The sequence below is a fragment of the Mesoplodon mirus genome, assembly GCF_964341445.2.
Source record: "Mesoplodon mirus genome assembly, chromosome: 5".
Taxonomy (NCBI): domain Eukaryota; kingdom Metazoa; phylum Chordata; class Mammalia; order Artiodactyla; family Ziphiidae; genus Mesoplodon; species Mesoplodon mirus.
In genome coordinates, this window is record NC_138980.1 from 14,834,842 (window position 1) to 14,854,314 (window position 19,473).

Below are 19,473 nucleotides of genomic sequence, written 5' to 3' on the forward strand. Positions count from 1 at the left end.
TGGTCAGCCTCATCTGAATTGAAGACTTGAAAAATCAAGAGCCACGGGGCAGCCATTCCCTGCCATATGCTCAGAGAAGTAGCCAGTCTGCAACGAGAGAAAAGAGCAGCAGACGTGCTAAAAGGATCTCGAGAGCCCAGGCAGGCCCACAGAGAGAGACTGAGAAGGATCCCACCACCGTTCTTGTCCCTGGTTCTAAGCCCTTGAGAGGCCTGACCATGCTGCCTAGTGTAGGGATCCTGATGTCACCCCTTTTAGGCCTAAGTTTTGTCTGTGATAGTTGCTGTCCTCATAGCCAAAGGATTCTTCACTCAGGGAAGTTGTGAGGACAAAGTGAACCAATGAGTATAGACTCACCTAGCCGAGAGAAGGTATTCAATAAATGTGTAAAAGTAACCTTCACTTTGAAAAACAGTATGCAGCTACCACTTTTTAATGTCCCTGTCCTTGTCCATGTCCCTGCTGTTCATAATTATAAATGTGAGAAAAGTATCCTGTCCAGGAAATCGCAGGCCCAAGACTTCATTTCACAAGACGATTTGATTTTGCCATGACTTCAGCCAGATTACTTATGTCTACCTGGTCCCATCCATGTGTTCTGCCTTTCTTAGAGTTCTTTCTGTGACAAGCATTCTTAATACCACACTCACTCACTGGACTGGATGGGGCATGGTGTGATTTTATTCTTGGGCCCAAACTGACTTTTTCTCACTTATTCTTCCGCATACTCCAGGCATTGCCTTGCCGTGGCAAGAATGAAGATAAACGCCATAGCTCTTCCCATTTGTATAATGTCTTCATGCCTTAGGTCTCTTCTGACTCTCACAACAACCCTGATGGGTAGACAGGGCCAATGTGGATATTGTTTTAACTTGAGAGTATGGGAACATCAACACATTTAATCCCACAGTACCTGTATGGGTAAAGTACGCAGAGGTTCAGAGGGGCGAAATAACTTGCCCAAAGACACAGAGCCACTAAATAGCAGTGCCTAGACTCTAACTAAGGCTTTCTTGTCTCTAGATTTTACCGTACCAAGGCTTCCCAGGGCCTTACCCTCCCCTTCCTTCCTGGCATTTCTTCTTATCCGTTCATCCCTATTCAAGGGAGACAGCAAGATAAATGACAGGGTTCCCCTGCCTTCATTTCTCTTAGGGGCACTGTGGATGGTATAAGAAGCTCTTTGAGTTTCTTGAAAGAATGGCACAGGATAAAGTGAGGGTTGGTTTAATGATGGCATGATTTATTCATTTCGCAGTTATTACTGATTTTTCACATAGTACTTGAAGGGTAAATTATGTGAAGTTTTCCCGAAGTATATTAATGTACCGGAGATGTGACTTCCACCTTCATATTCATTTGTCTTGACCCTTGGAAATTTTAACTAGCAGTAGCCATTCGTGCAGCTGTGAGCTTATATAGTGTGTTAAGGAAGACTTCTTATTTGGTTGCAGTCTCATCACTACTTGAAGAACAAGGTAAAGGTTCCCTCATCCTCTGACCTTTCGTGAGTTAATGCTGCTTTGTATGCTTTGCAACCCAGAAGAACTCTTGCGTGTTGATTCTGTATCCCTTGTCGTGCTTAGGAAAATACAGACGTAAATGCTTTCAGACGGATGAAATTCTATCCTCCTTTCATAGTTGTTTAATTGCAACTTCTCTATCTGTGGAGGACTTTGTACTTTACAACAATCAGAGCTGACAGATTTTACAGTCAACATACCTGGTTTTGACATCCAGTTATGCTACTTCCTGTGTCCTTGGAATAGTTACCTCACCTCTTTGAGGATAGCAGCCCTTCAACAGGTGGAGTTCTTTACCTTACTTGAACTGGCCCCTGGGATCAGGTGGCTGAACTACTCCCTCCTGTGGTCTCATGCCCAGACTCCCCAAGACTAGCCAAGACCTACATGTCTCCCATTCCATCCCTCCCTCAGCCGGTTACCCCATAACTTGGAACATCGGTATCATGGAAAAGAGAAACATTCAAGTGCATGTTTAGTTGAGGTCATGTGAACATAGAATGCTAAGAAGGAGCAATGGGAAGCTCAAGGCCTGAAGAGAAATCTCTTAGGCCCCAAAGAGACCCACCAGAAAGAAAACACTAAGCAAGAGCTCTGTGTTAATCCCCATCCTTAATGTGGAGTCTCATTTTAGATGGAACAAAGAAGTTCCACTCAGGGAACTAAAAGCGTCAATTAGAGTTAAGTGCATTTAGGGATGATTTCTCTGAGACCCTTAAGATTGGAAGGAAACAACTTGATGGGTGCGCAGTAAGAGATTAATAAATACTTAGGCTGCATGAGCTCTTTTAGGCCACAGGGACCACATTTTATTCAATTCTATACCACAGTGCCTGACACATAGTAGGAGTTCAGTAATTCTTTGAGCAAAGAATAAGTCTAAGAAATGAAGAGGGAGGGAGAAAAGAAGGAAGGAGAAGTCCCTAGCACAGTACCTGACACATAGTAGGTACTCATCACAGATGTGTTGCGTGTGTGCATCTAGCACGTAAGAGTTGAAATTAGAATATTATTGACTTGAAATGTGTGCAGGTGAAACAAGTAGATAACAAGAGGGCTTTAGAGCTTCTCTAGCGGCCTGGCCTGTTTTGGAATCTGTACTTTAAGGGAGAAGTTCCACCCTCAGCAAATGATGGCCTCTTCTTATCCCACAGAAGGAGCAAGCCCTCCCTCCCCAACCCCATCTTTCTCCTGAGCCCCCTGCATTACTGAGAGGCTGGAAACAAATTGACAGAAACCTGGAGAAAAGTAACTCAAGTGATTTAGGAGAATGGAAGGGCTGGCTTATGGGGCAGATTAAAGAAGCTAAATATGTATAGCCTGCCTAAGTGACAACTAAATGGGGCATTTGATAAGTCTATAAATACTTGGAAGATGTAAACGCCAAGGAGGAAAGGGAATTACTTAGCATGGCACAATGGAGTATTGGTGTAATGGGATAATATTAAGAAAGGGACAATGAAGGTTGAACATCAATAAAAAGCTTCCTGACAAAGAGAACTATTCCTGACAGGGGACACTATTAAGTTACGTGCTGTGGGCCAAGGGAAGTAATGGCAGTGCCATTTCTCAGGGTACTGGCAACAGAGCCAGCAAGACAGGGCCCGAGATATGACCTGACTGAGGCACAGGAGCCAAGCAAGAAACCTGCGTCTGCGGCCTCCGAATCCTAGAAACAGGAAAAAAGGTGCATCTTCTTGGGAGAACTCAGATGGCTCAGCCTCCTAAAGGGTCAGACCCTGTGGAGAATGGTTATACCAGTCGTTCGCCCTTCCACGCCACTGCCCAAAAGAAGTCATCCAACTAAAATGGTACCCCATTTCCTCCAAGATAAAGCCCACATTCTCTAGCACGCAGTAGTAGGCCCTTCACAAGACGGGGCCTCTGCCTACCTAATCAGCCTCCTCTGCCACCACCGCTCCCCACGCACCCTCTCAGGTCCCACAGAGCTGCTCGTCATTCCCCAGACACTTCTCCAAACCTTGGCAGCTGCTTGCTCCTTTTCCTACCCTACTACCTACCTGTCAGACTTTGCTTGTTCTCTGCAACAGATCCAGGGGTCACCTGTGAAGCCTTCCCTGCCTGTCCCCCACCCCTAGACAGAGTTAGTCAGCCTCTTGGGGTCTCTCACAGCCTCCTGTGCAGGCTTCTGTTTGTGGCACTTGCTAGAGTGTGTTGTCATGTAAACAGTGTACTGCCTCCCCTACTTGAGTTCTTTGAAGGCTGGGACTGTGCCTCATTCATTGGTATGTCCTCAGGGTCTAACACAGAGCCTGGCAGTAAAGTCTGAATAAATCAAGGAACGAGGTTCTGTTCCCAGCACCTTCAGTCACTACCATTCCTTAGGCTCCCTATGTAATTATTAGGGTGAAAGAGCTTCCAAATCTCAGTAACATCTTTGAATCATCTCCCCAACTGCTTGGCCAGCACTCTCTATGCCATTTAGACAACTATAAATAAAAACGCTCAAATCTGAAAGGCAGCGTGCCATCCTCTGTGGTTTAAACGTTAAACTCGAGACTGATCTTAATGGAAAGTGCTTCTGAGGGCCGAGTGAATTTTCCAAAAAATATTTTTTTCTCCTCACACAAAATCCTTCGAACATGATGAGTAAAGTAATCCTCCTCTGTTGGTTATGAAGATTTTTAGGTCCATCTAACCAAATCCCTTCGGGAAGTCAGGGAGAATATAGTGACAGATGATAGGCAATGAAACTTTGAACCTCCTACTGTAAGGATAATATGTTTATTATGAAATACAATATTCATTGCACTCTGCTCTGAGGACCGCATGAGATGCCCCCGTGCCATTACGCCTTATGTTGTTCTGTTGTGAAATATGATACTCATTGCAAAATGTTGTGATGACTGTTCAGTAAAGTAGCATGCTGTTTCCCGCTCCCTTCCTTGATTTTGAATGGCCTCAGTTAGAGTTTACTTTATCACTGAATATTTAATATAAACATGTGCTTGTAGTCGTCTCTGTCATGCATGTACGTGTACACTGGGTGGGGTTCATTTCACTGCTCCTTATCCCCCGAGCCTACTGTGGGCCTGCTAGACGGCAGCCGCCCTCCACCACGTGCAGCGCTGCTGGGCTCGCCTCGCATCCAGCCCCTTCTCTCACTGGCAGTCTTGAAGTTGAGGCCATGCTCTTAAAGCTCTGAATTTACCTGTAACTTCAGTATCAGGTTGTCGTTCTTCGACAGATTTCTTTAACTGGGAAGAAGATGGGATACGCGGTCAAGGATTCTGACCATTTCTCTCTGCCTCTGCTACCACAGCCTTGCGGAGGCCCTCATCGTTTCTCCTCTGGACTTGTGCAGTAGTATCTAAACATGTTGCCTTGCCTCTAGTACCTACCCGTCATTGCCGTTCTGCAGATTCCCGTAAGTTTTGTTCCGAATCACAGATCTCATCATTATTCCGAAGTCCTTTGAAGGCTACCCTTTGTGTACTGGCCCGAACTCATTTCTGCATGCAGCCTGACATGACAGACCTTTTATAGCCCGGACTCAGCCCGGTCTTCTCCTCACCCTCAGTTCTACTCCTTTCCACTCAAAAGAAGGTCTCTCTCAAAAGCCTCCTATACAGAGGCTGATTATTCCTCACATATGCCAAGCCCTGTCCCCTGTGCCTTTTCTCATTTTATTTTCTCTTCCTAATGTATCCTTTCCCAGTGACGCTATATGTGTCTTTTAAGAGTCAAGTTAAATATTAGCTACCCTGTGTGGATAGGCTGATTTTTTTAGACAGAAAACGTAGCATATATGCCTTTGTTAGTCTCTCTTGAGCTTACACACGTTTTCTAATTTGGGGACCCCCAGAGGCTAGTGTAGGACATTTGAGGTTCTAGAACCTGATTGTATGGCAGTCATTTGGGCAGTATACCATGAACTAGAAATAACAGTGTCACTTGAAAAAAATGGGAGGAAAATGGCTTTGGAGTTGAAAGCCATTCCTTTACATACAAATTTTCCCAACATTCCTACCTAGAGGAAATTTAGATAATGTTTTTGACAAGGGATGCTTAATTTTTACATCAAATGGAATACTGATCTGTTTGATGTTGGCCAAAGAGTGAGAAAGAGTTTCCCAAATAGTGCTGAGTGGCAAATCCTTTAGCCTCCCAGTGCCCCAGGTTTTCTGGTTTTCTTTTAATGCAGCAAGCCGCTTTATGAGATCTGCAGCCACTTGAAATATGAGTTACTACTCGTAAAAAGTTTCAAGTGGATAATGAAGATTCAAGAATGAGACTCACAGTGTAGTGCAGTCAATTTTGTTGCTACTGCTTTCCAGTACATCTCTGCCATTGAAATGAATTATTTATTGTAATTTATTTCAACCATGGAAAATAAAACTGTTTTCATTGTGATGTGCACTGTAACATTCAGAATAGACACATCACATGCAGTACTCTCAATTAATTAATTCTGAATTTTCATTCCAACTTTATCTTCTTTATTATAAGCTATGAGACTGGCAGGTAATTCTTTCCCCAATAAACTATGATTAAAATGAATGTTTTGAGAACTAGGGGTAATGTTGGTAATGGAGAAAATTGAAACAACAGCAAAACTAGGTTGTGTATTTCCTTAGATTTTACAGTGGATGGAAGGGTTTTTAAATATTCTAGGCAATTTATCACTTGGAGGAAAAGTTTTTCTCCCTTAACTTTTTGTAAGGAGTGGGTGGAAGAGGAGGCTGCTCTTAGTTTAGATGTGGAACCGTGCAATGCTAATATATGGCCAAAGCCAGCTGAGTTAACCAGTCCTGCAGTACCTTTATTGGTAAGAAGTTTTTTTTGCCTTTTTTTTTTTTTTTTAAGCAAACTTAGCATTGTACAAAGGCCAAGAGGCAGGACTCCCAAATGATTTTTCAGAGGAGAATAGGTCACCTGTAATTGATTGCAATCTTGTTTCTTCTAAAAAGAGGCTCACCTCATGCATTTCATTTGATTTTTTTTTTTCATTTAAAGTGCTAAATAGTTGCTTCTGTTATGAGTCTGCAAAGACACTATGAGAACTTAGGAATGTGCTTAATATGTACAGATATTAAAAGATTTAATATAACTTAGGTGGTGGGGCTTAGTCCAGGCAGAAAAATATTTGCTTATTTGTCCATTACTTTCATTTTTCATAACATTCCACTAATATCACGTTGCTAGACAGCAGACAAAGAAACAATTGATTCCTTTTCCCTAAAGATGACCAGTATCTAATTTGAGGAGGATCACATTTCAATATCTGCTATGCACGTAGCCTAAGAACAGCGCTTGATAATGACAGCAACTCGCTCACTTCCACCAGCACTGAAAATCTGGAAGCTTCTCCTCCTTTGGCAGCATTCAGATTCTTCCAGATCGTAGGTCTTCAACCAGGGCATGGGGCTCTGGAGAAATTGCTGTGGAGATGGGTAGAAGGTTTCTCTGCTTTTTCAGGTTCTACTACACTATCGTTTTTGTTTTGTTGTTTTTATTGCCGTTGCTAGGGCCAGCCTTCCTCCTCCTCTCCTAACTGGCCTTCTGAAAAGCCAGTTGCAGGTGCCAGAGGATTCTTGAGGCTCAGAAGCATCTCTCAAGTGTTTGGTGCTTCTGTCGGTTGTTCTCAAAACATCAGCAACTCATTGCATCAAAATCAAAGGCAATCTAGCTTGGTCAGCAGTACGTATAATTGTGTATCCGACCCCCTCTTCTCCTTAAGGGCCCAAGCAGATTAAGGCACCCCATTCCGAAGACACACCCGCTTGGGCACAGCCCTGATCATCCTTGCTTTGTCCTCCTCTCCCCACCTTTGTCTGGATCTAGGTACAGGGACGCTTTGTCTTTGGTCTCTCATCTCTTCTTTGGCCCATCCTTCTTTTATATAAACCAAAGCCTCCTTCTCAGCCCCTCCTTCTACCACCTTGTGGAGAAGACAGACTACTCTTGCCCCCTTCCCATTTTCCATTTCCCTGGTCAACAGGAAGCAAAGTTGCAGTGTAACTAAAAGGTCATTCAGCCCTGAGCAAAGAGGCCAGGATAGAGAGGGAAGAGCTGAAGTTCCCTAAATATGTTAAGGATTTGATCCCCATAGATCAGAGTTCATATCGTCACTTCAGGTTCAGTTTTGTCTTTCTGAATCAGATGGGGAGCAGGAGGGAGGAGTTTGAATTTTTTTCACCTATTTCTTAGACTTTGTGGAATATTTTTTAGTTTTATTAATCAATATGTTCGAAGAACATTAACAATGAAAAGTGCTCACTTTATAGGGAGTATTGTAACTCGAAGAAAATTAGCTTAATTTACTAATGTTTTCTATGATGTTAATTTAAATTGCCATATACTTTTTTTTTTTTTTTTTTTTTTTTTTTGCGGTATGCGGGCCTCTCACTGTTGTGGCCTCTCCCGTTGCGGAGCACAGGCTCCGGATGCGCAGGCCCAGCGGCCATGGCTCACGGGCCCAGCCGCTCCGCGGCATATGGGATCCTCCCAGACCGGGGCACGAACCCGTATCCCCTGCATCGGCAGGCGGACTCCCAACCACTGCGCCACCAGGGAGGCCCTGCCATATACTTTTGGTGGGAGGGAAACCAGTGGTTCAGTGGACCATGTTCCAGAGACAATCTATTAATTATGTCTACTGCTGTTCATCTTGAGAGGCTGAAAATATGTCAACCAAGTTTATAAAAGCTGTAGGTGGGAGGCAAGAAGGTCTGCTGCAAACTCACCAGGAACCTCTGCCCTAGATTCCAACCACAGGGATTTCAGTAGCTGCCCGACTCTTGATCAGGTGGCAGAGTGGCCAAACAGAGGAAACACACACGGGCAGCATAGCTGGGAGGCTCACTGAAGGTGGAAGAGTGAGCCAGGCCCAGAAATGAGCCTTTCCTTTCACACCATGAATCCGCTAGAAGTCTACAGTGGGGGCCAGACACACTGCCGCGACCACCACCGCGGCAGTCCTGGTCCTCACCCTCAGGCAGCCTGAGGGTGGCAGGCAGCAGCCTCCGGACTCAGCGGACCTGTGCACATGTCCTGGTTCCACTTCACATCGTGGTAGCTGATAGCTGTGATGCCTTGAGCAGGTGACTGACCTGCTCAGGACTTCAGATCCTTAGTCTATGAAACGGGGATAATATCTACCTCAGGGTTAGCTGAGAGTTACAGTGTGCCTAACAGAGTGCTGAGCACCCAAGGGCTCTCGGTAAACGTATCTTTTCCTGCTGAGCAGTGAGAAAACTCATCAGGCACAGCTTACTCTTACGTGGACGTGCTTGTCATTAGAAAAGATGGTGCCTCAGCCTTTGGCCTTGGTGACCTGAAAGGCCCTAGAGAGCTCTTCCCGGCAGCTGCTGGCTAGAGAGGCAACAGTGGCTTAGAAGAGTTCTCAGGCTCTGCACACAAAAGCAAGATCCTTGGAAATGAACAATGTATTAATTTACATATTTACCCATTTCAGGTTTTAGCCACAGACTGAGGCCAGAACTTCTTCTGTTTTCTGTACAATCCCCTTTTGGCTCTTTAGCTCTTTATACTTTAGTTGATATTTCACTCATCCTTTCCCATTCATTCATTTTTTCATTTATGTATTCATTCTGTCATCCAGTAGCTATTTCCTGAGCCTCTGATAGGTGCCAGATGCCATACTAAGCACTAGGGATACAGAGAAAAGTCCCCCATGGTCCCAGCCCCGCAGAAGTTTGCAGACCAGTCTCCCGACCCCACCCCATTGCAGTCATCACCCTGTACGCACTCAAGCCACACCTCTCCAGCCATCCTTCTCCGCTCAGCTTCTAGACCCATTGAGCCTCCAGCCTCCTTAGAAAGAGTACATACTCACCGTGTAGCAGTAAAGCATCCAGCACAAACCACATGTTTGCTTATGCTACATAGGCAGAAGATAGAACAGGAAGCCTCTGAAGTGAGAGCATGTAGTTACCACCTTGCTGTAGGGGAGGAGTGACCCAGCACATTTGAGTCGGAAGGTCCACTGTGCTTGGTGCTTGTGCTTTACATGCCATTTTAGGGTAGAAACATAGGAGAGGAGCCCAGGAGCGAACAGAGATCCGTGTAGCACAGCATTGCTTTGTCTTATTTTTCCAGATCAGATATTTGTAGCATAGCTTCATGTTTTATTTAGAAGATTACAAGATTTCAGAACAACAGAAACACTGTCATTCAAAATCCATACTAATACATGTGCCAGACCAAATAGGACTGATTTTTGGACTGTTTTCTATTTTAGGGTTTTTTTGCTTGTTTGTTTGCTTATTGCAACTCCCGATGAGGGTAACTGATAGTGAGAATATAATCTCGTTTATCTGTCCATAAGCAAGACATGAAATGGGGTGCTTCCTGGAGCCAAGAGATTCCACTGGGCCAGATCAGGCAGGGTAGCCATAGTTGGAGTAAAGGAACGCTAATAACAATCTGAGTGCCTGGGGAAGAAGTCAATCCTCACAGCAGCCCTTCAAAGTCGTTGCCATAATCCTTCATTTTATATGTAAAGAAATAAAGGCTCAGAGTAGTAAAACAACTTGCCCGGCATCCCAGGGTACATAAGTGGCAGGGCCAGATTTGGCCTTAGTTCTGACTGGCTCCAACCAACCATGTTGGTTTTGCTTCACTGAGAGAAATTTTCTACAAACTCATGCCAAAGCCCTTTGGGAAGGAGGAAGGAGAACAAGGAAGCACCACCTGGGACAGTGTGGTGTCTGGTTTTCCTCAGTAGACTAAGCCTCCCCTTCCCAGGTGGTCCATTCCCTGGCTGGGCAGAATAACTGCCTAGGATAATACAGTGGGTAATGTGCGTGTTTTTTGGACATAGGCTCTGGAAACTGTAGCCCGGGTTGGGCAAATTTGAAATGGCCATTCCAGCCATGCCTGTAACAGTGCAGGAAGTGAGCAGAGGTTGGGGAAGTAGGGGCCCCACTCATGCAGCATTCCTTATGCTGAACACTGATGGCGCTTTGTGACTCAGTGCAGGCTGGGGTGGGCCACTGCAGAGTTGCCAAGGGCTCTCTCCTTTCAGTCTTGACTTGTTCGCATCGGTAACCACCAGAGATTTCACTTTACCTGCAACAGGATTCTGTACTTAGGCATTTCACCCAGTATTCTTCCATATGGGGGGGACTTTCTCCAAAGGGACTTGCCACACTGATTGAACTGTTTCCCCATATCCTCTAGGAGTATTAGAAATAAGAACTCTGGAAATGAGTTGCCACGTCAATACCCTTTGAACGGATTTGCTCACGAATTTCCATTTCTCCCAAAGAGTAAAAGAGAAAAAAAAAAATCATCCATTTTAGCCAACTTTATTTTTAGAAAAGTATTTTATTCAAACACCCCCTTACTTATTACAGACATAAATACATGCATTCAGACAAATGAATCCACGAGAGAACCGTATAAAGTAATTGGCACATCACTTCAGCATGCTTTGTCAGTTAGTGGAGGACTTTGGTGCCTCTAACTTTAATCTTTTCCATTAAAATATCCATTCTGCCTTCAGATTGTGAAACCCATAATATTTTAGGCTGTCTCCATGGATCTGTTAGTTTTGCTTGTCAGACTAATTTAATTTGTGGCTCTATGACTTTGGGTGGCTTGTTAAATTGTACATGGAAACATGTGATCTGCAAATGATGTTCAACATGCCAGGCTTAAGACCTAGTTTCTCCCCAGAGACACTGGACATACAGTAAATGTGTATTGGCAGATTTCATTTGCAACCAGCCTAACTGTTAGGATGATGATGATGTGTGAAATGGCAGATGTTTAAGCGTATTACTGTTGCTTTTATATACCTTAAATGTTTATAACACTTTTTGAAGCACTTTTTATATCCACCGTCTCATTTGATTCTCTGAGCTTCCTTGTACTGGGTTATCATTTCCCTCTTTATAGCTAATGAAACTGAGACACAGAGAGAAAGGCTCAGTGACTTGCCTGAGAACACAGGGTAAATTGGATTGCAAAAATGCCAGAGGAGGGGCTTCCCTGGTGGCGTAGTGGTTGGGAGTCCGCCTGCCAGTGCAGGGGACATGGGTTCGAGCCCTGGTCCAGGAGGATCCCACATGCCGCGGAGCAGCTGGGCCCGTGTGCCACGGCTGCTGAGCCTGCACTCTAGAGCCCACAAACCACCACTACTGAAGCCCACGTGCCTAGAGCCCATGCTCTGCAGTGGGAGAGGCCACAGCAATGAGAAGCTCACGCACCACAACGAGGAGTGGCCCCTGCTTGCCACAGCTAGAGAGAGCCCGCACTCAGCAACGGGGCCCCAATGCAGCCAAAAATAAATAAATAAATAAAATTTAAAAAAAAAATGCCAGAGGACAAAGCCAAATGTCACCAAAGCCTAGTCAGGGTGGTGTGTGTAGTAGACTTTGCCACATAATTGCCATTTTCCCCTGCCCTCCTTTGAGGAAAGGAGCTCTGAAGCGGTGAAAACAGGAAGGGCTAGACATGGGAGGTAAAGAGTCCAAGAAGCAGAAACTGTAGCATCAGCTCCATATGGATGGCCACAGCTGGCTTCACTGCTCTTTGCCTGGACTGTTGCAGCAGCCTCATCTCTGGTCTCCCTCTTTGACTGTCCCCTGCACAGTACACGTTCCAAATGTCCCCAGAGAGAGCTGTCTTAAGTACACATCTGAGCATGTCTCTCTTTTGCTGCAAACCCATCCTTGGCTCCCACTGCCAGATTCTTCATGGCGGTCTTCCAGCCTACACTGGGGTCTTGCTGCTGGCCCGCCTCCCTTCTGCCACACTGCATCCCTCGCCACTGTAGAACCCACTGTGTTCTTTCCCAACCTCCTTTTTTGCCACTGTCTCTGCTTAGAACACAGTTAGGGTGAACTCCGTAAACGTGACTTTCTCTGTGGAGCCGTCCCTGATCCTCAGGGACCCAGAAGCACCCCTCTTTCCACTGCGTGCCCACAGCAACTTAGCCCAGCCCAGTGGCTGTTACCTCTGTGCTGAGTAGTCTGCCCCAGGGAGTTTTTAGCTCCTCAAGGATGGAGGTTGTGGTAGACGCCTGTGTTCTCTTACCGCCTCCCAGGTGTCTTGCAGAATTGGAACCTAAGCAAATGGATGAGTATGAAATGTAGGAGTGAAGTGAGTAGATACGTGAATTAGTGTATGACGAATGAATGAGAAGACTTTAACAGCCTGAGCCAGCAGGAAACGTGACTTCCAGCAGTACCTGGCACGTGCCCCATTTCTCCCTCTTGTCTGAGAGGAGTCGTGGAGAGATATTGCCCCTCCATAGCATGACGTCTTTGGTGAAATGAGAGGCAGAAAGAAAGGTGAGCTGGGCTTTTGCCTGGTGACCTAGTATAGAGGAAAGCACATCAGGGTTGAGAGGCAGGGACTGATCCTCTTGGCTCTGTGGCCTCTGACTCCTGCCCACCCAGAAGGTTCTCACCAAAGGTTTTGGTGGTGGGAACTCTTCCTCAGGGAGCTGAGAGTCTTTGCCAAGAGTTCCTACAGCAGCATCATAGGCTTCCAGAGTCAAAGCTGTTTGTTTGTCCAGGAAGCACGTTCATGTCTGGTGGCAAGATGTGAGGATAGAAGGTGAGCACATAGAAGGCCTGGGTTTGGGGGGAACTCTGAGCCAGGGCATCAGTGCCTTCATGTGACTCTGTCTTCTAGATGATGTCTGTCCTCATGAATACCATTGTCTTTGAAGACTGTCGGAACCAGTGGTCAGTATCCAGGCCTCTCCTGGGGCTCATCCTGCTCAACGAGAAGGTGAGTGCGGTTGCAGGAAGGTCCACAGGGGGCGGCCACTGGGAAGAGGGAGCAGCTGTACACCAGGCCAAGCTGTGACAAAGACAGGGAAGCCAACCGAGCTTGAGCTGGGACCTTGAGCACGCGGGACAAGGCCGTCTTCCCCCAGAAGGCCCTTCCCCAGAGGCCTCAGATCTCCTTCAGTTAAGTAGAGGCCTCACACTAGCTTTTCTGGCACCTGGAGCCCTGCACTGGACAGGTGGTTTGCTCAGCAGTGCTTCCAGCTCACCCTCACTCACTTCCGTGTTCCAGGAGATTGTGGGCAACAACCCTTTTTGCCCCTTCCTAGGCCTCCTTTCCTCTGTGGGATCCCCACTGCCCTCAGTGGTAGCAGTAGCCCCTCAGGGCCAAACACAGAGGCCGCGCCCTTCATCCGGAGCACGAGTCTCCAGTCCTTAAGTGCACGCACCACTCTGGGCTGCCTCCCAAGTTCTCCAGGTTCCCCTTGAACCCACCCCTGTCTCCCCAGCAGTCAGTAGGAACAGTACATTACTGCTCAGGAGAATGAATTGTCTATACAATAAGAGAGTACTGGGGAAAAAGACAGTGAGAGTAGAGGCAGCCGCATACATTAAAATTCAAACTGAAATCCCAGCCTTGGAAGGAAACTAATAGAAGAAGAAAATATATCAAAAAGAGAAGAGCTGTCTCATCATTCACCTGTGCTGAAGTATCCAATTTTAGCCACATTCAATAGCACTGTCATTCATCTTCCCTCAGTGTTATTGTGATTTAAATCCAAGCTCTATAAAAGAGAGCAGTTCTTTTAAAATGATTGAGAGGGAATAAGGGCAAATTCAGTGTTTAGAAAAAGCTTATGACATCACAATATTATACTTTACTGATGGAGGCAATATTTCATGGTTTGGGATGAAAAACTAATAATTTTCTATTTGGTGTGAGTCACTGCATCATTATAAAAGGGAAAAATAAGTAGTTTTGTGCATTCCCAGTCTTGTTCGGGAAGACATTGTGGTTTAAGTGTAATGCCTCTGATATATAGTATTTAAGTATTAGTCTGACTACATATTAATTACGTGTGTTTTTGATGTGAGCTGTTTAAATGTATGATGGAAATTAAATATCATGCTGTTTGGGCTTGGAAGGATAAACACGACTGGCAAAATGTTGTCTTTGTGCTGAAATTAGGCTGTTTCCAATGATTAGGAGCTGCTTTTAGCATAAGAGTTTGTGTGTGTAAAAGCCCACAGACATCAGCAGAGAAGAAAGGGCTGTGCAGGTCTTTGTGACCAGGTGTGACAGGTGTTTTTCTTGGTGCCAGAAAGCTCTCCCAGAACTAAGCAAGTCCCTGTAGTGCCCCACCTCAGTAGAACAGACCCATCCTAACTCAGGAGGACAAGGACTTGGAACAAAGCCTGGGGTCATTTGAGGGGTAGTTCACTGAAGCCACCGAAGACGAAGAGGCCTGAGGAGGGACCCTGGACTTGGTCGCCCAAAGTGCTCCTTGGGCATTTTTAGTTCATTTCTTCCCCTCAGCCTAAGAGGTCCTTCCTCTTTCAGCCTTTCTGTGATTATTGTTGATGAGGCTCAGGAAGACCTTTATGTGCTTGGTCCCCCACAGAGGAGGTGAGGACTCCATCAGCCTAAATTGTTCCGTGACAACAAAGCAACTATAGGAAGAGATTCTTATGAGAAGGGATAATACAGTTTATACTCAGGAATGTCTCTGTTGCTTTGGTTTTCTCTAAAGGCTTGAAGTTCAGAGGGGACCTGGACCAAAGCCCCTTTGAGAGGGAGGAGCCCTGAGCACTTTGGAGGTGGTCTAGCGCTCCCCTACAGCTCTCCTCAGGCCCCGGTTTGGAGCCAGAGTTCTGACACTTGTTCTGTCTCCCAACAGTATTTCAGCGGACTGAGGGCAAGTCTGATAAACAGCCAACCTCTCCCCAGGCAGGAGGTCCTTGCCCAGTGCTTCAGGAACCTAATGGAAGGAGTGGAGCAGAACCTATCTGTCAAGAACAGAGACAGGTAAGCAGCGCCCCATAGTTTAGCATCTCTGGGGTAGGTGGACGTTCCGGGATTGCGCTTAACACAGCGCACACATACTGATGTGGCTTTTCTATTACACCTTGTAATCCTAGACTCAATTTAGTTCCATCCAGTAAATATGACTGGGTAGTTGCTTTCTTCCAAGCATCACACTAGGCACTGTAGAGCAGCGGTCCCCAACCTTTTTGGCACCAGGGACCAGTTTCGTGGAAGACAATTTTTCCGGGGGGCGGGGCGGGGGGTGTGTGGTTCAGGCGGTAATGCGAGCAACGGGGATAATGGGGATGAGCGATGGGAATCGGCAGACGAAGCTTCAGTTGCCCGCGGCCCAGGGGTTGGGGACCCCTGCTATAGAGGATGCAGAGATGAATAAAATGCAGCCTTTGCCCTTAAGCAGTTTATAATCCAACATGAGAGAGAGAGAAAAAAATAACTAATTGAAAAGGTTAAAAGAAGGAAAGTTTAGATCTGCTATGAAGGACAAAGAAAGGCCTCCTGGCATTTGAACAGGCATAGGCTTTGAGGTCAGACAGACTCCAATTTAAATTTTATCCCTGCCCTGTATAGGCTGTGTGGCAGTGAGTAAGGCAGTCAAGTTCTCTGATCCTCAGTTTTCTCACCAGTAAAACAGACATGATGGTAATTGATTGTGACCTTTAAATGACAGAATATAGTAAACATGGTACCCAGGACTTAGGATGCACAGTAGGTAGTTCCTTCCTCTGTCTGACCTTTACAAGTGGTTGGTTTTGCAAGAACAGAGACAGGTAAGTTGCCAGTGAGATCTTGATGAGGAACCCAAACTTATCACCTATGCCTGAATTCATTCATTCATTCATTCATTTAGTTCATAAAATTTTATTAAGAATCTGCTATGTGCCGGGCACTGGGGTTACCACTGAGGAACTAATTGTTCCAGGTTTTTGCCCTCACGGAGCTTCTAGTGGAAGAGACAGACATAATGAAGGATGGAGAGAGAAAATGTTTTCAGAAAAAAAAAAAATACTTGTCTCATCCTTTAATAGAAGTGGTAGCATTCAAACACTGTGCCATTTGAAATGCCTATTATTAATCATCCCGACAGCCACAAGCCAAAACCTGGGCTCTGGTCATACAGGGCCAAGTCGGATGGGCTCTGCAGACAGGTTCCCTTGGCTGCTTGTTCTGAGCCAAGATCCTCTATCAGGCAAAAAGGGGCAGCCTCTAGGGCTAGCAGGAGAAGAGACTTCGTGAAGGAAGAGGGGACCCTTCCCTACATGCCTCGGGGGGAAATTGCTTCACCTGAGGCTTGGGAATTTGAGTACTGCCTCCTGAGCCGCTCTGTGAAACGGTGTCAGACAAGCTCCTCGTTTAGTGAGAGTACCAGCTAGCAAGGACTGGGTGTTTTCCATGTGCCAGGCAGGATGTTGAGCACTTACAGGCATCGTCTCACTTGACTCAGTAAATTCTCACTTCCCACAGTCCCGTAAGCTAGCTACTCGTGTGGGGCACCAAGACAAGAGATCACCCAGCTTAGAAGTGATGGAGCCAGGATTTGAACCCAGGTAGTCTTACCCAGTGCCCCGTCTTTTTGAAGCACTTAGTTTGGTTTCCTTATCTGCAAATGAGGATACTGACACCTACTTTGGAGAAGACTTGTGATGATTAAATGGATTCATATGTAAACTCAACCAGTGCCAGGCACATAAGCTTTTGTTCTTTTCTTTGTATTCCTTACCATCTATAATGTAATTTGACATTTAAAAATAATTTTTAAATAGTATAACCACAGAACACACCCCTCGAAATGGTCAGGGTGTATTTGCTGGTAACCCTTGTTTTCCGGGAGGGGAAGGAGGAGGGCACGCTGCTGACAGAGCGGCAGTGGTCGATGAAATGGGAGGAAGGAGCTCAGCCAGCACCTAGGCCGTCTCCAGGGTCCTGGACTCCGCCACCAGAGCTTCACGCAGCCTCAGCCTTGCCACTGCCCTCAGCCCTTTCTTACCCTTTCCACAGGTTCACCCAGAACCTCTCGGTCTTCAGAAGAGATGTGACAGAGGCCCTGCGCAGTGATGGCAGCACCGAACCGTGCAGTCTGGACATGATGAGCTGACCCGACTTCTGACCGTGTGCCGAGCAGCTTTTATCAAGAGACTTGTGGGTCTGGATCCCAGGACAGTGATGTTGGCTAGCCCAGGGGAATCTATTTTTCAAAACAAACAAGCAACAGCAACAGAAGTCCTACCTTTTTATAAGCCTGGCCTAATTATAAGAATTTATAATAGCGCACGATGTAAACTCAGTCTTTGCGCTGAAAAAGCAAAAGACGTGTTTTCAGTCTTTCTATAAGATATCATTTATCTTTGTTCTTATAATGCTCTGAAAGGGTGTAGAGACGATATTTAACCAAAGAATATAATAAACCAGGTTTACGCCTAAGTGTGTACTAGTGAATGGTTCTGCAGTCAAGGTTGTGAATTTGTGAGAGATGCAGCCTTCAACATAGATCCCGGATTGAGACAAATATACCATTTGAACCTGTTAAATTAGTAGTTTGTTATGAGTCTGGAAAAAGCAGCACTGGGGACTCTGAGCTATGGGCATTTAGAACGAGCCTGGGAGCTCTCCAGAGCATCCCACAGGACTGCACACAGCCCTCTCTCTCTGCCTCAGCAGCGTCTGATAAAGTTCAGAGACAGTAACACAATTAAATGACTTAGAAACAACGTTTGCTCTTCACTGGCATAAATCTGAAGTGGTTTAGTCTAGAAGAATTAAGCTGTGCAATTACTGCCTGCAGAGACAGTTCTTCAGAAGGAGTAGGTAGCCCCAGCAAGTAGCTCTGGGTGCTACCAGCGCCCAGGCCGGCCGCCACTTAATTTTTAAGAGACGCCGAGGGTGTCCAGTCAAAATACAGATTCAAAGCCGCTCTGCCTTCTTGGGCCACCCAAAACAGTTCTAGGTGCTAAAGTATAGATTTTCAGAGGATGAGGATCAGCTGGTTTTCATCCTTCCACAAACACTCTTACTACTGTGGGGACTGCAGCTCATCCCAAGCCCAGGACAAGGAGGAAGCCTTTACAGTTTGTGAGGGACTGGAACTAGGCTATTAATTTGAGATGGCCACTGTCAGATGGCTTTGGTATCTCACTGCTCCGTCTTCATGGCTCAGGCTTGTAGTAAATATTGTTCCCTTTATTTCTGATAAGACATGAAAGGTTGGTCTTACTGTTGAAGAAGAAGTCAATCTACAAGCTCCTGTTAAAATCTCATTTCTCAGACTAGTATTTCTTGAAAACTTTCTTGATAGCTGAGTTTTACAACAGGCTTGTCACAGAAAAGCAAAGTCACCCAAGTTTATCTCAAAATGTTTGTCTTCCATGTGTGAACCCAGGAAATCAGGGAAAAGTGTGTTCTAGGTAGGGTTACTTCTGGTATCTAATGGAGAATAAAGCCTCAGACTTACACTATGTTTCATTAGCAGTGGGATAAATAATTTTCCACAAGAAGGCAAATTCTGAACTTCATAAAACCTCAACTGTTTAGAGAAGCCTGACTTGAGAATTTCCTCTTTCTCATGGGCTTATTACTGTACACTACTCATCCCCAAAAAATCCTTCATAGAAGACCTGTCCCCTTCTGACACTGTTTTTTGGTTTGTTTGGTTTTTGTTTTTGTTTTTTTTTTTGAAAAAGGTCCAAGACCTGGGAGTTCCCTGGTGGCCTAGTGGTTAGGATTCCGGGCTTTCACTGCCACGGCCTGGCTTCAACCCCTGGTCAGGGAACTAAGATCCTGCAAGCCACGTGGCGTGGCCAAAATAAATAAATAAATAAATAATGAAAAGGTCCAAGACCTGAAAGCACTGTCTTATTTGCATTAAAACGCTCACAAGAAAATCACCATGTGTACCTGCTTTTCTTGACCACGTCGCCAGAGGTCGCCTGGTGTTTTCTCCCCAGCCAGGAAAGGCTCTGTCTTGGCCTTGGAGAGCTGCTGGGGAGGAGAACTTGTCAGGCCTGCCCCAGCCCCACTTCAGCAGGGCCTGCTCCTGGCGCCGGCTGTGCCGAGCACACGGAGAGGCAGCGCACGCAGCAGGGAACAGACAGCAAAGCGATGGAACGTCTGCCGTGCCCTCCCCATCTGACCTCTCACTTAGTCCACACAACCGCCCTGTGAAGGTGGACAGCACTACTCCCAC

At 45.9% G+C, this 19,473-nt stretch overlaps 1 protein-coding gene across 3 annotated transcripts in view; it reads left to right on the forward strand.

Moving 5' to 3' along the window:
• The window catches only part of RANBP17 (RAN binding protein 17), a 318,451-nt gene extending 300,458 nt beyond the window's left edge, over window positions 1-17,993 (forward strand). For all 3 annotated transcript variants that reach the window (XM_082622432.1, XM_082622433.1, XM_082622434.1), the window contains 3 exons: window positions 13,152-13,250; window positions 15,148-15,275; window positions 17,292-17,993. In XM_082622432.1, coding sequence (XP_082478558.1) covers window positions 13,152-13,250; window positions 15,148-15,275; window positions 17,292-17,388 — 324 coding nt within the window. In that variant the 3' untranslated portion in view covers window positions 17,389-17,993. The remainder of the gene's footprint in view (window positions 1-13,151; window positions 13,251-15,147; window positions 15,276-17,291) is intronic.
• The last annotated feature ends 1,480 nt before the right edge of the window (window positions 17,994-19,473 follow it).